This window comes from Schistocerca piceifrons, chromosome X (assembly GCF_021461385.2).
Source record: "Schistocerca piceifrons isolate TAMUIC-IGC-003096 chromosome X, iqSchPice1.1, whole genome shotgun sequence".
NCBI classification, from domain to species: domain Eukaryota; kingdom Metazoa; phylum Arthropoda; class Insecta; order Orthoptera; family Acrididae; genus Schistocerca; species Schistocerca piceifrons.
Genome location: NC_060149.1, coordinates 813,568,332 through 813,586,028, shown reverse-complemented (window position 1 = coordinate 813,586,028; position 17,697 = coordinate 813,568,332). Strand labels below are relative to the sequence as shown.

The 17,697-nt window shown below is 39.1% G+C and overlaps 1 protein-coding gene across 1 annotated transcript in view; it reads left to right on the top strand.

The window, feature by feature from the left end:
• LOC124722723 (GTPase-activating Rap/Ran-GAP domain-like protein 3) overlaps nucleotides 1-13,049 on the top strand; it is a 346,637-nt gene extending 333,588 nt beyond the window's left edge. The window contains exons 21-23 of the mRNA XM_047247864.1: nucleotides 9,376-9,457; nucleotides 12,478-12,507; nucleotides 12,713-13,049. Of these exons, the coding sequence (XP_047103820.1) occupies nucleotides 9,376-9,457; nucleotides 12,478-12,507; nucleotides 12,713-12,990 (390 nt within the window). The 3' untranslated portion in view covers nucleotides 12,991-13,049. The remainder of the gene's footprint in view (nucleotides 1-9,375; nucleotides 9,458-12,477; nucleotides 12,508-12,712) is intronic.
• The last annotated feature ends 4,648 nt before the right edge of the window (nucleotides 13,050-17,697 follow it).

The following is a 17,697-nucleotide window of genomic DNA, read 5'->3' as shown; positions in this document are numbered from 1 at the left end:
TTGAATGGTTCATGCACTGACACTTTCTGATGGCCCAGCATTGAGATCTGCAGCAATTTGCAGAAGGGTTGCACTTCTGTCATGTTCAAGAATTCTCCTCAGTTATAGTTGTTCCCATTCTTGCAGGATCTTTTTCCAGCTGCAGTGATGTTGGAGATTTGATGTTTCACCAGATTCTTGATACTTACAGAACACTCATGAAGTGGTGATATGGGAAAATTGCTACCTCAGAGATGCTGTGTCCCATTGCTTGTGCACCGACTATAACACCACGTTCAAGCTCACTTAAATCTTGATAACCTGCCATTGTAGCAGCAGTAACCAATCTAACAATTGCACCAGACACTTGTTGTCTTATATTGGCATTGCCCATTTACATTTCTTTGTATTTGAATATGCATGCCTATACCAGTTTCTTTGATGCTTCAGTGTATTTTGCTCACTGATATTCAAGCACTCTAATATTACTAACCATGGATCTTAGATGAATGCCCTCCTTGTGTACTGTAGGAAGCACATACAGTCCTGATGATGCAGCTACTCATGTTCTAAGAGCCTTAAAGTGTTAGATGGCTAGACTGATGCACTGAGAAGAGTTATCATCTTCCTCCTGTAATGTACTTCTTTCACAGTTATATGCACAAGTCAAAATAATCCTAGACAAAAAACCAAACTTGGAACTATTCTTCTGTGATTAGCTACATAAATCATCATATTTCATCTAGCACAACGTCTGCATGTTTTCAAGTATCCAAATATAAAGGGTGTTTAAAAAGAAATGAGACAGACGCATAATTACAGAAACCAGTACCTGTATGTTAGAAGTATTGACCCTGGCTGTTGAGACACTTGTCCCACTATGACACAAGGTGGTGAATGCTGTCTCATAAAATTCCTGGGGCTGTGATGTTAACCAGTTCTGCACTTACAGCTGGATGTCGTCGTCCGAGGTGAATCGTTCGCCCCTAAGCTGACGTTCTTCTTTGACCAAGAACACCTCCGTCTAATTCACTTCCTGCAGCATGGGACAACAATGAATGCCCAGGATTATTTGCAAACCTTGACCACCCTTCTCCAAACAATCAAATCAAAATGACCAGACAATCTCACGCATGGAGTCTTTCTGCTCCATGACAATGCAAAGCCTCATATGGTCAACTAGTCATGGCACTCCTGCAGAAATTCAAATGGGAGGTTCTTGGCCACCCTCCATACAGTCTGGACCTCTCTCCCTGTGATTACACCACTTTTGATCCCCTTAAAAAGGATCTGAGGAGCAAACGATTCACCTCGGACAATGTCCAGATGTACATGTGGAACTGGTTAACATCGCAGCCCCAGCCTTGTGTCACAGTGGGACAAGTGTCTCAACAACCAGAGTCAATATTTCTAACATAAAGGTACTGGTTTCTGTAATTATGCCTCTGGCTCATTTCTTTTTGAACACCCCTTATAGTATTTACCATAACATTGAACATGAAGCATATTTTTAGTGTATCTACAAACCGACATTACAATACACACAGTGTGATCATACATGTCCAAAAACCCCTGTTTAGTATTGAGTTGACCACTAGATGTTGCAAGAGCCAGGAAGTATTGTGTTACCAGAAGATAAGTAGTAACAGATGTGTTGGTCATGAAAGCTCAATGACTTCAATGATAATAATTGTTTGTATCAGCATGACAATCCATTATGTCATGAAGCAACATCTCTGAGACAATGGTTCATGGAAATAACATACCTGTAATGGACTGGCCTATCCAGAGTCTCGACCTGAACCCAGCGTATAGTAACCAGAATTGGACATGACCAGGAGACAGTGGCCAACTGGCCAAGGACATCAATGGTGACTTGCCGAAAGCCACAAAAGACAATAACAGCAGTGGATGAACAACAAGACAATATGACAGAATCACAAGTCAAGAGAGTAAATCAAACGTAGCAACATCTGGAACCAAACAACCCTGTGTACAATGAACCATATGAGAGGGTTGTCAGAACATGACTGAGGTCTGGGCCACTGAACTGTGACCTTTATAGCACATCTGCAGGTGCCTATAGGCTGGTAGGTGGGGTGTGGCCCACATGACAGCAGTGCTCACAAATATTAGGAGATTAGGAGCACCACCTAGCAACTGTCATCTAGGTCTATGCATTCCAGTGCAGTTTTGAATTTGTTGGGCTCGGATACCAGGTCCCTCCCCTCCCAAAATGGGCTCATAGTGCCTGAAGTGCCTTGGTGATGTTTCATAAGGTGAACTGGCTGGTGGCATGGTTTTTGTCCTGATGGGGGAGCCTGCCAGGTGGAAGAAGGAAAGCGGGACGTCGGGCAGTGCACTCTGGGGATCAGTGATATGGGAGATAACTGTTGATGCGATGGATGCTGTGTCGTGAGGTAACTTCCAAACCTGGATCCCCTGCAATTGCTGATGGCGCCCTGCTGTGCAAAATTGTACTCATATGGTTGAAGGGGTTGCAAGGGCTGGCATTCGAACTCCGAGTGACCCACCGATGGTCACACAGTCAGTAGATGGAAACAGCATTGGTTGGTGTGCCGATGCTCCAAACCTCGCAGAGTAGCAACCATCATAATGCACCACGTATGGGTGGCCACTACTGTAACTGGCATCCATGAAAGTTTAGCTCCATAGGAATGGGCCCAGACTGCTGAGCCTGGGGGTACTGTCCAGCATATAAGATCCAGGGTTCTGAGGGCTGCAGTGCCAGGAGTTGGAAGAGAGTACGTGGCTGTCATTCATGGAGGAGCTATGCCAGGCTGTGGTCATGGACAGGAGTGTTCATGTAGATGCTCAGGAACATTGTAAGTGCCACTGCAGTGGCAGATGTTCCCACTGCTTTCAATGTTGGTGTTTAAATGTACTCACCAACCACTCCACTTCACTATTGGAGGATGGGTTAAAAGGTGGGCTAAATAGGTGTTTAAATCATTGTCATAACAGGACTGTTCAAAGGTAATTGTCATGAATTGGGGCACATTGTCAGACAGGAGGATGTGAGGAAGCCCTTTGATGGCTAGAATCTTGGTAAGTGAATTGAATGTGGCAGTCATAGTGGTGGACACCATTCTAACCATTGGGGGTAGTTGGAGTAAGCATCCTTGACAATGAGCCACATAAGCCCAGAAAGGGACCAGCGAAGACCAGATGAATGTTGTACCAGGGACGATGATGAGTGGACCCAGGGTTGAAAGACTGAGGAGCAGCAGCCTGATGCTGGGTACATGAGGAACAGATGCACACCATGGCCTCCATGTCTTTGCTCAGTCCTGGCCAATAGTCATGTCGTTTGGCAAAGGCTTTCATCTCTGACACACCCCAATGCTCACAATGGAGAACTTTCAAGATATGAGAGCATAAGGTAATCAGAAAGACAACATGGTAGGTATCCACCTCTGCATCCAGCAGAAGAATATCAGAAACAACAGACAAATTATGAGAAAGGTGAGCCCAGGCCCAGAGATCTGGATCAGCAGATTTGGAAAAATAAGTGGGCTACCCATGAAGCACATAGTGGGTGACATTCTGTAAGTTAGGGTCATGGAGCCCGTCTGTGGAAATGTGAATAGGAGGAAGGCAAACCCATTCGAGGGGTGTAGACATTCTACGTCAATGTTGAAAGAGGAGATCTCCTATATGTGAATTTAAACTTTATTGGTGAATTTCAATGATGAAGTCTTCTTGGGTTATCAGGTGAGTCAAGATGTCGTTCTGCAGCAACATTTCAACAAGTTTCCTACTTGTCATCTTCAGGTGAAGTGTTGGGTTCATGTATTGTCCAGTTCTTTACAGCCACTGAACTGCACCCTACTCTGCCTCATCTGCATCGGCACCACCAATCGTTCACCTCTGGATGGGGTGTTGGGTGTTGCGGCCCATGGGGGGGGGGGGGGGGGGGGTCAAGGCTGGTGGTGGTGAGGGCGAGGGCTCCCTGCATGTTGGTGGGTGTGAGCATCATGTCCTGGTATGGCTTCTCGATTCCATCTGCTGCCTTCACTGGTTTTGCATTAGAGTGCTCTTCTCAATTTTTGTCTCCAGAGCCTCTTTAAAGATCAAATCACAGAACCCGTTCACCCTGCGCAGCAGCATTGTTTGTTCAAACAATGCCTTGACTTGGCTGATAACCAAAGAAGATTTAATCATCAAGGAGACCTCCTTTTCGTCAAATGTTGGGTCTGGTCCTGAGGATAGATGAGAGAGCACATCTGCATTTGGGTGTTGTGAGGTAGGCTTGTAAATGGTGTAACTGTAAGAACTAAGTAAATGAGCTCGATGCTGGAGCCTTTGAACTGTCCACTCTGGAAGCCACGAGTGTGATCCAAAGAGTGCTACCAATGATTTGTGGTCAGTAATGGGGGTAAATTTATCCCCAAAGACATACACACAGAATTTCTTAAAGACAAAAATGATCACAAAAGCCTCTTTCTTGATTTGTGAGCAGTTTCGTTGAGCAGGTGTCACTGTCTTTGATGCATAGGCACTGGTTTGCACAGTACCATCATTGTTATGGTGCGCCAGCACTGCATCAGTGTCATAGGAGGAAGTGTCAGCAGCCAAAACAAGAGGACTTGATGGAGAAAAGGACATAAGGTGGGGTGGTGAGCATAACATGTGCTGCAGCTGGCTGAAAGCATGCTCACAGGCAGCCAACCACTGGAACTGAATGTTCTCTTCTTCTGCAACTGGTTGATTGGGTGCATAATGTGTGCTGCTTGTGGGAGGAGCTTAGAATAATAATTTACTTTACACAAAAGAGCCTGTAGCTTTTATAGCTTTTGGGGACATGGAAGAGAGTCAACAGTGAAATGTTGTGGTCAGTGGGTTGACTCCAATCTTTGCTGATCAAATGCCTAAGATATTCCACTTGCTCCTGAAGAAACTGGTATATGTGTAGTCAGCACTTGAGCCCTGCGTAGCACAACATAGTAAAGAGGGTGCAAAGGTTGTGCATTGGGCACCCATAACTATTAAGTTTTCTAGGTAATTGATACAAGTGGGAATGGATATAGTTAACTGTTCCATGTATCTCTGGAAGATTGCCAGAGTGGAAGAAATCATAAAGGGCAAGTGATTGCATCTGTACGTGCCAAAGGGTGTAATGATGACCATAATGCATTGCAATTCCTCATCCATCGGGAGCTGTAAATAAGCACCAGCAAGGTCTATCTTAGAAAAATATTTACTACTGAGAAGCTTTGTGAGGTCCTCCAGACATGGCATGGGGTACACATTGATTGTTGACCCAAAATCTCCACAGAATCAGATGGAGCCATTTGGTTTCTTAACCACTATGAGGAATGTGGCTCAAATGCTGGTTTTGACATGTTCAATTAGCCCAGCTTGATGAAGGCAATTGAGTTTGATCTCAGCTGCCATCTGTAGGGAGACTGAAAGCAAATGGGCCTGACAGAAATGAGGCAGTACATCTGGATGTAGAGAAATACGTGCCTTTAAATTAGTGGTGCACCGCAGGCCAGCTTTGAACAAAGATGCTAAAGAGATACAGAAGCCATCAAGTTCCTGGAAGGGAACCATGTTGGGGTAACCTGAACTTCATACATGATGAGAAACCCAAACAGCAAGAAGGCATCCATGCTGAAAATGTTGCCTGCCAAGTGACTATTGACAACAAACAGCATTATCAGCCATGTAACCTTATTGTATGCTGCTGTAGTTGTCAACTGACTTCTAAGGGGAACTGAGCTGTCACCATATGTAACCATCTTGTGGGAGGGTAACACCAACATTGGGCATCCTAGATGAGCATTCATGGGGAGGTTCACCAGGGAAACCAACACTCCTGTGTCTACTTTGAAATGAATTTTGTGTAATTGTGAGATCATAAACAACTCTGTAGCAGAAGGATTGTCCTGGGGAACAATTGCCTGGAGTGGGGTTCAGTTTTCAGAGATGCCCATCCTTTACACAATGAGTGCAATGCACCCAGTGATCTGGACAGCCTGCACACTGGTTTGTCATGAAACAGTCAGGACAAGATGGGAAACACCACTGCTTACACTGACATGGTGTAACTGGCTCCTCAGAGGCCATTGACACATCTGAATCTGATGAATTGGTAAAAAGGACTTCAGAGAATTTTGACTCATTGGTGGTGGTTGAACCACTGCTACATGGGGATGAGCCATAAGGTGTTCATTTGCTGTCTGCATGATCTCAAAAGTGTGTACAATTTTCAAAATATTGTCCAAGGAAGGAATGTTCAGCTTGAGGGCTGCCATGCATACTTCAAGATCAGGGGCCAGTTGGACCACCATGTCTCGATTCAAGGAATCTGCATATGAAGTTTTGCAAGATGGATCTGCACAAGTGAAATCACAATGCTGACTCATCCCTTGCAAATCCGTCACCCACAGGTGATATGACTGACCAGGTCATTTGTGGTATTGATGGACCTCAATGTGTAACATGACCACATGGAATTGTTGCAAATAATAGTTCAACAGCAATGAGCACATCTCTGTGAACGGGAGTACAACCAGATTTGAGAGGACAGCCAACTTCTTTAGTAAGAAACATGTCTCTGGGGAACCAAAAAATGAAGAGCAACCATTATAGATGCCATCAGAATCCCAAAAAGTGGCAAACTGCTGTTTCAGCCACTGCAAAGAGGTGTCCCAATCTTCTTTGGCGCTGTTAAATGTCAGAAATGAGGGTGGGCAGGACTCAGCCTGGGAAGTGACTGCAGCCTGGATGTGTTGCAAACCCTGCACCTGCAAGCATTCTGACAAAAACTGAATTTCCTGATGTAGCAAGTTGGTTTGCTGCTGCAACTGCTATTGTAATTGCTGTTGCAATTGTTGCTGCACTAGCAGATATTGCTGTCACTGTTACACAGGTTGCACTAGTTTTGCATTCACAAGACACTATTAACCTTTTTCCTTATCACCAATTACAGTAACTAGAATTGGTCCCAGCCAGGAGACACTGGCCAACCAGCTGAGGCCATTGATGGTGAAGTACCAAAAACTATGAAAGACAACAACAGCAGTGGACAAATGACAAGGCAAAGTGACAGAATGACGAGTCAAGAGTGTAAACCATGATGTAGTGATATCTGAAACCAAGTCCAAGGAACATTGCATACAATGAAAAATAAGATAGGGCAGTCGGAACATGACTGAGGTTCAGGCCCCTGTGCTGCAAGCTTTATAAGCTTGGCCAAAGGTGCTGATAGGTTGGTGCATGGGGAGTGGGCTATGTCTAGCAGTGAGACAGCAACAGCAGCACTCACAAATATTAGGAGTGCCACCTAGTAGCTGTCATCTAGGTCCACACTTTCTGGTGGGCTTTCAAACTCATTGGGCTGGGATACCAAACAGTGGAAGAATGAGGCAGAACATCAACTTCATTCCAGACCTCAATGTCCAACATCACTACCTTCTCTTGTTTTGGCTTATGAGGAGAAACTGGCTACCATAAATGTGAAGGGAGAACATATCCAATATTAATGTCCACTAATAGCTGTCCAGATTGGGAAGAAATAATTATAAATACTTAATAATGTAATTATCTTTTCTCATTTCTTGTAGATAATCTCTGACTTTGTTCTTTAAAGGGATGGGTTTGTGATAATATTGATTAAAATGCTTTTGACATTACAGTTCTTAACAGTTATTTTTTCCAAAATACTTCTTAGAAGCAACATGCACATCAGAAAAACACTTTTTTATAAAGCTCATCATAACAGGAGAATGACTGGATAACATCTGAATGCATCGGCATAACAACAGAAGCTTTGAATGCAAGTGGTGCATTTTGCATCTATTCATAACCTCTCTGTCCACACCAGAATGTTCTCTAAAAATATATTTTTAATTAAAACTGTTTACTAACTAAAACATGAATTTGCACACAATGTATGCAATTGTAGAATCTATTATTTTATCATCACTAATAGATATTATTTATTGTTTAAATTAATTTAAAATTTCTATTCAAAAGTCATAGAATTCTCAATTTTCTTCCTTTAATAGTTTTTCTAAATAAAGATAACAAATTAAGGTATGTAAAAAATAATTCAAACAACTGATGTCTCTGTAGAAATTTTTCATTATTCCAAGTTTCTTTACTTAATAATTTTTATTAGTTCCCCTTTAATAATGTGTTTTTGATTAAACTAATCACATTTTTTCAAACAGATAACCAGTACCTAAATCTTTAACTTCATCTCTTCTTCTTCACCTTCTTTTTCTTCTTCTTCTTCCATGTCTGTTCCTGTTTCTCTACAGTGTCAGCACTGTTATCCAGGTTTTGGCAACGTTAGTGACAGCTGTATGCCAGATGCTCTTCCTGATAACAGTACTGGAATAATAAATATTAATTCAAATCATTTTAAAGAAAATGCTTAAAATTTTGCACTTTTTTTTGTTACTCATTATGAATGAAATAATTATTTTCATGCGGCCTACTTTACTGTGTCATACATATATAAGTTCATATCATAAAGCATACCAGAGACCTGGAATCTACCACATAATTAATGAAATTTTGCCTACCAGTCCATCCCCAATGCACTTCCCTCTCAATGTAAATAATATAGACACCATTAAGAGTGTTGTGCCCGGTGATAAAAATATCCCATACCAACTCATGTAAAAAATACACTGCTTTGCAATCCATGCAGCTACCTCATAGAAAGAAGAGTGTTGCCCCACACTAAAGAAGCAGAGCAATGACTTGCTGTAATGGAAAACCAAATGAATGAGCATGAAACTTCATGATCATGTGACTAATGATATAATTATATGTAAATTGAAGGTGCAGAAGAGGAGAAAGGAATGGAAACAAAGGGGATTACTGCTGTCAGCTGCATTTGGACATTACAGCCAATCCACATTCCCATCAAGCGTCACCTATCCACAGTCCCACAGCCACCTTCCCCCCACCCTCTGCCCCCCATCACCACAATAATATGATACATGGAGCATAATTTCTGGATGAATACAATGGAGAATTTACCATATTTGTGTGTATGTATTCAAAATAATATTCAAGTGTAGTGTTAAACCTAACATTGTTGAACTTAGCTGGCATGGAATACTAACTGCCAATAAATATGTTTCATTTTCAACACTTTTCCATTAATATTTATGAACTGTAAACATTATACCAAAATATCAAGTGAATTTACATCACTTATAGTTAGGTGAATGTCATATGACCAGTTCTTTAAAATTATATGAACTGACTTGCAGAAGAACATAACAGAAAATACATTTTGATCTATTTATTCAACATTTTGTCTCTTGAACTGGTAAGCTCATTCTGTTAATTTTCCTTGTCTATACCTTCTCACTATGTGACTAACATAACTTCACATATCCTTTGTTTCAGAATGACATATACTTTGCAACAACTGCACCTGAGTTCTTTCATAACAAAGATGCCCAAGTTCATGTAGATGCCCCAGAAAAAGAGGAAACAGAGACAACAACAGATGTAAAGGATGGGGAAGAATCAAAAGAAGCAAAGGATGCTAAGGAAACCAATAATGGAACAGATCTGACAGATGTAAGGGATGTGAAGACTGAGAAGGATGGTAAAGATGTAAAAGATACTAAAGAACCGAAGGATGGAAAAGAAGTGAAAGAAGTGAAGGATGGTAAAGAAGTGAAAGAAGTGAAGGATGGCAAAGAAGTGAAGGATGGCAAAGAAACAAAAGATGGCAAAGATGGAAAGGAATCAACAGCTACACCTCCATCATCACCTCAAAGTACGAGTACACAGTATTTTATTATCTTAGTTTCCCTATCAACTATAGCTTTTGGACAGTTTGAATTTGTTCCTCACATTTTGTTCATCAGTGAAAAAAAGAACACTAATGCACTATGAAGAGAAGCACAAATAACTGATGATTTTTGTTATTTTTTATATAAGTGTTTTCACTAGGTTCAAATGCTGGAACATTTTACATCTCACATTTTTGGGTGATGGCCCAGATTCAGTCTACATGTGATTTTCTCAAAGTAAAACTTAATTACATTCTGTTGTTCATACAATTGGGGCCAGTTCAAGGACATTTCTCCGCAGAAGCAACTTATCATTTGGCACCTGCCCTTCCCCCCCCCCCCCTTTCCCCACCCCCCTCCTTTTCCTCTTACACTTACACTTGTGGTGTCAGTTTTCACTACTAATTGTGATACCACTGTATACAAGTCTTTCACCTGTGCACCCCTGTGCCCCTTTCAGCTTGGCGCCCTAAGAGGCCATTTTTAATTGTGACATGTTCTGTATAGAACTCTTACACCTGTTGCACCGCTCTCAGTTTGGTACCATCAGGCAGCAGCTTGTGTTCTTTGGACCTTAAACAGGCCCTGTGGACACACACACACACACACACACACACACACACACACACACACACACACACACACACACACACACATACACACAAACTGTTGACATATGACACAAAAGTATTCCTGGAAATTGTGGACAAGCCTGATCCTGTAAAATTTAATTTAAGCTGTAGTCTCTGTGTAGATTAATTCAGATGCAATAATATTCAAAATGATTAACATAGGCTGTCACATTTCTTCAGATTTTCCTCATTATCCCCATATCCTGGGTGATTTGGCTACCTCTACTGCTGGGTTTTATGCAACCCACAATGGCTTCAAATGCTATATGGAAGATTTTCATATTCCCTCATTTGGTGCATGCAGACTATTAGCCCTACAGAAAAAAATGAACAGGACTTTTTGAAGTACATTTAATGCAGTTAAATTTTGTACTGGGGTGTGTCTTTGCTAGAGGTCACAGTTTACAAACTATTCAAGAAAAATGAACGAAAGTGACCTTCAAATGCATTTTCCTTGAATAAGACAAAAACCATGGCCTCCAGTGAAAACATATCCCAGTACAAAATTTTAACTACATTAAATTTCCTAGAAAAAGATCCGGTTCATTTTCTCTGTAGGACTAATACACACATAAAAAAAAGTTTTGCATCACCCCATTTCCCAGAACTCCTGAAGATAGACGTTGACTGTGGATATTATATCACAGACAGAGGCCATTTGACTGTTGCCCTAAGCCTACCCAAAGATGTAAACAACCATGAATGAACAGCACCTATTAGATGGAGGGGGTCCAACAGCTGATCAGTTCCAGTCAGTCCACCAGAAAGGAGGTACACGGCTCGTGTTGTCTGTAGTTCAACCATGCCTAGACAATCAGTACCACGGTGTGATCCTGTCCACATTGTTACTTTGTGCCAGGAAGGGCTCTCAACAAGGGAAGTGTCCAGGCATCTCAGAGTGAACCAAAGCGATGTTGTTCAGACATGGAGGAGATACAGAGAGACAGGAACTGTCGATGATATTCCTTGCTCAGGCCGCAAAAGGGCTACTACTGCACTGGATGATCACTACCTATGGATTATGGCTTGGAGGAACCCTGACAGCAATGCCACCATGTTGAATAATGCTTTTCGTGCAGCCAAAGGATATTATGTTACAACTTTGCACAATAGATTGCATGATGCGCAACTTCACTCCCGACGTCAATGGCGAGGTCCATCTTTGCAAACATGACACCATCCACCATGGTACAGATTGGCCCAACACGCTGAATGAACCACTCAGGATTGGCATCATGTTCTCCTCACTGATGAGTGTTACATATTCCTTCAGCCAGACAATCATTGGAGACATGTTTGGAGGCTACCTGGTCGGGTTGAACGCCTTAGACACACTGTCCAGCAAGTGCAGCAAGGTGGAGATTCCCTGCTGTTTTGGGGTGGCATTATGTGGGGCCGACGTATGCCGCTGGTGGTCATGGAAGGTGCCGTAATGGCTGCACTATACGTGAATGCCATCCTCCGACCAATAGTGCAACCATATCGGCAGCATATTGGCGAGACATTCGTCTTCATGGACGACAATTCACACCGGCATTGTGCACATCTTGTGAATGACTTCCTTCAGGATAACAGCATCACTTGACTAGAGGTGGCCAGGATGTTCTCCAGTCATGAACCCTATCGAACATGCCTGGTATAGATTGAAAAGGGCTGTTTATGGTGATGTGACCCACCAAACACTCCGAGGGATATATGCTGAATCGCCATTGAGGAGTGGGTCAATCTGGACCCACAGTGCCTTGATGAACTTGTGGATAGTATGCCACGATGAATACAGGCATGCATCATTCCATGTGGATATTAGAGGTACCGGTGTGTACAGCAATCTTTACCACCACCTCTGAAGATCTCACTGTATGGTGGTACAACATGCAATGTGTGGCTTTCATGAGCAATAAAAAGGGAAGAAGTGATGTTTAGTTTATCTCTATTCCAATTTTCTGTACTGGTTCAGGAACTCTCGGAACTGAGGTGATGCAAAACTTTTTTTGATGTGTGTAGTTTTCGTGTACTGAGGGAGAGAATATGAAAATCTTGCACGTGGTATTTGAAAGCATTTCAGGCTGCATAAAACCCAGCAGTAGGGGCAACTGAATCACCCTGTATGTTTTAGTATTACAACTTCATTTAATACTTTAGTGCTACAGTTGTAATTGGTTTAGTATGAATTTATATTGCTCTTCTGGATAACTAAAGACTTCCCTTAGATTAATCTATGATGTTTTCCCACAACAAAGTAAATGATGCAATGAAATAAAATTTAGCATGTAGTGACATGAAACTGGAAACTATATCTATCTGTTGCAGCTACATCACCAGATGCTAGACCATTTCGCCTTTTCCGCATACCAATGCAGACACTGAGTGGAGCAATTCCACCCTGTGGGCGACGTTGTCCAACACCATGTGATCCAGGAAGTTCTTCAGCTTCCAGTTCTGGAGCTCGGGGTCTTGTAGTTCCTGGTGCTGAAGGGAGCTCTGCACAGAGACAGCCACTGCAAAATGAGCATGCTCGTGGCTTGAGCCGCAGCTGCTCATCCTCGCCCACACCACATCAGCCATCCTTCCTTGCACCACCAAAGTGAGGAATGTTAAAATAAAAGCCCTAGCTGTCAAAGAGTCAACCAGGTACTCAATTTCTTCATATTTTCTCACTCTACTCATTTCCAAAAAGGAAACCTGCCGTACATGCAAGAGATGACTTCTCACTAAAACACAGTTTCTCCACAAAGTTTTACCCATGAAAGAAACATAAGATCAGTCCAATACATGTCAATTTACTTGTAAAGGATCCACATTTTAAAATTTTAGATGTATTTTATAACTTCCTGATCATATAATTTTTGTCATTGTCAAGCAAAATACCATTAATGGCAATTAAATCAATATTTATTGCCTATATCATCTTCCAGGGCATTTTTAAATGCAAAATTGTATTATACCAGTCTTTCACACCCTGCTACTTGTTGTGGCAGATGTACACTATATTTCTAATCCAAAAGATGCCTAACTTTATTGAACTTATAAATTTGGAGAAACAAGCTGTCAAAAAATATTCCAGACTTGGAAACTATGTTAACAAATTGTATTCTAAATAAAAGTGGGAGCAGTTAATCTACTCTTAACGTGTGTACTCAAAAGTATTTATAGTAATATTTGTACTTCTGCAGTATTTTATCCAGGGTAAACTATTCATATTACTGTTTATACTGTAGTTCTGTCATCAATATATTTCTTATCCGACACATAGAGTAAGGTTAATTATTGCAGTAATTACTGTGAAACAGTTGTCTGAATGCTTACTCTGCTGCTATCACAACTTTACTCAAATGTGAATACTGTGTTCTAATGTTTTAAAGGAAGTAATATTTGTTTGTGAGAAAAGAATACTCAGGTAACACTTGAGTTTAAGATATCTGTTTTATACAAAAAAAATATATATATTTTTGTCAATTGTTCTTAAATTTATTTGCTGAAATGAATTTGAAATTTAGTAGTTGGTATGCTGTTCTAATAGCTCGGGAAAACTTTCAAATTACATATAGTGAAGTGGAGTCCTAATGACTGCAATTTTCTTTTCAAGTCATACCAAGACCAAAAATATACAACTGCGATTATTTCTATTTCACATCTCCTCCTGATAATAAGAGTGTATATGAAAAATGAAAGAAACATACTCCTTCTAAATGGAATGCTGTATGTCTTCATGTAATCTCTTGCTCATACTATGTAATTGCATTGGAACACATAGCTGAAGTTGTAAGGGTGAATTGTGTGGCCTGGTTGTACTATATTGATGGAAATCAAATCTGATGTGCTAAATCACATGTCAATGACACATTAAGCAAACTGCAAAAATTTGCGAACATAAATTAGTACAGTTACTGTGACTGTATTCAAAATATTGATTGCATGGTTAAAATATTTCCACATTATTTATGCAAGCACTTCAAGTAGTATTAGCAAAATTGTCATCAATTCTGTTTGTTCACAGATAAATATTTACAGTATATGTTACACAGAGCATATTATTCAATTAATAAACATGAAGATGATCTTCAAATTCTGCATGATATATGTGGTGTTGATATAACATTTATTGTATGTTAAATGCATGTTCAGAGTAAATATGTATGTTAAAGCTACTATATATCCTCACAACTAATTTCAGCAAATAATAATACACTGTGTATTTTGCATGTTCTTGATGTTTGATGTTGTAATTATTTATTGTGTGTTGATGTATTTATTGTCCATAATGACATTAGTGACTATATGTCTTTGAGCATTTGCAGCCAAGTAGATGAAATACAAATTTATCGCAGGTCAATAAAACATTCCTATCAAAAATACATTAAGGTTTGTCCACTTAAGGAAGATAAAAATATTTTGTGGCCAGTATAATGTACCTAAATCAATAATTTTTCTCAGTGTTCATGTGTGCTATTGACGAATATCCTCAAAAATATAAGTGAATCAGAAGAGAAACAACCAGCATGTGAAATTAAAAATGTTTCTCCGATTGATTTTTCTGTAAAACTTTTTATGTTTCTTATACATTGGTACCTTTATTCTCAAAGTTCCTTTTGTATTTCATGACATTTGTAATGCATTTCTATACAATATTATGAAAAGATTATGTTCACTGTGTCATGAAAAGCAGTAACATCTGTCCAGTGGCTAAGTTACTTTCCTATCACCATGAGAAAAATTGAACTCTATGTATGGATAGATTTACAGTTCTCTGTAGAAACATGACAGAAGTGCAACTTGCAATACATGAATAGCAAAACATGAGATACATCACTTTTGATGAATCACTACACATTAGTGAGTATCTACATTTTAATGTGATTGTATTGTTGCAGTCTATTGTAACACTTCTCTGTTCCACATGTTATAAATGTGTGACTGTAGATGCAAAGACTGTCATGTATTTCTAACCAGTATTATATATTCTATAAGAAATGGTAAACTTCAAACAAAATTAAAATAAAGTGATAAATAAATATATGTTCATTAAAATCTGTCACAGCAGAAATATACTTAATTTTCAGTTGTGAATTAGTTGCAGTTGCTAAAATTTAAGACTTTCATACCAGAATACTTCCACACACCACTTGTTGCTTCACCTACAAAAACAAAAAGTGACACTTTCAGAAATGTTTCATGCTTTCTTCACTGTACTGTTTCATTACCAGCATCCATGCAAATTTTAAAATATGTGGTATAATTTAAATTACGTAATGTAAGCATTAAGATAAAAGTTAACCTTATGTATTTTCCTATGTCTGTCTCCAGATATTTTAAATATGTTGCTTTTGAGCACATTACATTTTTCTCTCTGTCAGGAAATCCAATTCCATTAATTGGCATATTGGTCCATAATTTCTATGGGTACAAAAATTACGTTAAGTTGTCCATTTCAAGCAATACTTTCAAACAGTAAGTGTAGTTCATTTTCCACAAATGCAAAATGTATCAGTGAAAGACTGTTAATAGAAAAACAAAAAAAGTACTTCAGAATTTCAGGTTCTTCATGTGCAAACATGGTTATTTTTTGTAGATATGATTACCACAGTTCTGACTGTTTTTCAATCAAATATCAGCTCTTCCCAATAAGTATTCAAACATCTTATGAGAAACAGTTACATATAACTAGCAAGCCCATTATAAATATTTTGAGATAAATTAGAGTAATCCTTAAAGTACAGGATAAATAAAGCATTATTATGAGTGCTTTTGTTTGCTGTGAAACAATACTTTCTATTAGACATATGTTTAGTTGCCATATTTATAAGCAAGTATTTTTATATATGAAAGTTTGTTGATGCATTGAGCAGATAAGTCCTGTATACTATTTTCATCTTGAGATAGAAGTGTTACATTGTGGCTGTATGGAAAAAAAACTGAGGTTGGATATGTTACAGATATTGATATCATGAATGACATGCAATAATTGTTGCATATTGTTTTAGTGTTAAGTGAAAGTTTTTCTGATAAAAAGAATGAAACGTGAAGGTTGTGTGTAACCATTTCCAGTGATGTATAATGAAACAATGTTTCAATAAATAAACTAAAATCAAAGCACTGGAGCAAGGACTTCTGTTGAATACAAACACAATAGCAACAGAAGAATGTTTCAAACATGCACACTGAGACATTCACAGGCCATTATATTTCATAATTACACAGCTACAAAGACAGCATTGTGACCTGAAGTATCACAGTACAATAACAATACCTGCCTTAGGTTAGCATGTTCACTCCATGTCTTTAATTTACTAATTATTAATTGTAATTAACATTAATTAAAAAATGTTTGGTATGAAAAACCACTCAACTAGAAAACAAATATTTATCTCCATGAATATTAGTCACTGTCTTACATGACTAAAATATTTTCTCCCACTTACTTAGCTCACATACAACAACAATTATTTTTACTGGTCTGCTATATCTGTATCCTGATCAGACTTTCGATGGCTTGTTATCCTGAAATGATTATTTTACAAATAACATTTAGTGTTCAGTACATTTGTCTTGCCTATATGATGACAGTTGTGCTTGTCAAAGTTTTTATTGCAAATATTTAACTAATTAGTCCATTCAGACTAATTTCCATTTACACTAATGAAAATCAAAATACATCTTTGGTAACAAGTAACTGTGTAATCTTCATTAAAGGTTTTCTGTTTCTGTGCTTACAAAAAATTCCATGTCTTTTGTGTGATTGTCTAAAATAATGACAGCATAGTTTGTGTTTCATCTTTAGTATCACACTAAGACAAGTAAAGTAGGTGTATGTCATATTTGATGTTTCTCAAAAAGTCAATCAATTATAGACCTAATTCTGTGTTTGTAGAGAAGTTGTATTGTGTAAATTAACTGGAACTTCAGCAGTATTGTGTAGGCATATTAACAATTAATCCCTTTGATGTGTCATCATATTGGTGTTAAAATATATGTAAGTCGTTTGTAGTAGGTCACAATTTGATGTATGAAGTAAGAATAGTATTCATCCATATGTTATTCAAAATGGTTAGTTTTATGGTTTACAAACTGATAACTTTGCCTTCAAATGAAGTTTGCTGTTTTACTTTCTGGTGGTCCATTAAATACTCATGAATTGTTTAGTAGGAATGCAATCGAAATTTATCTAAATCTATGGTTAAGGTAAGGGAGTTGTGTAATTCTGTATCAGTATGTCCAACAATGAAGCTGTTAAGTTCTGATTAAAGCTGGTCACACTAACGAAATACCTGATATAATTTTATATCTTGGCTCTGATA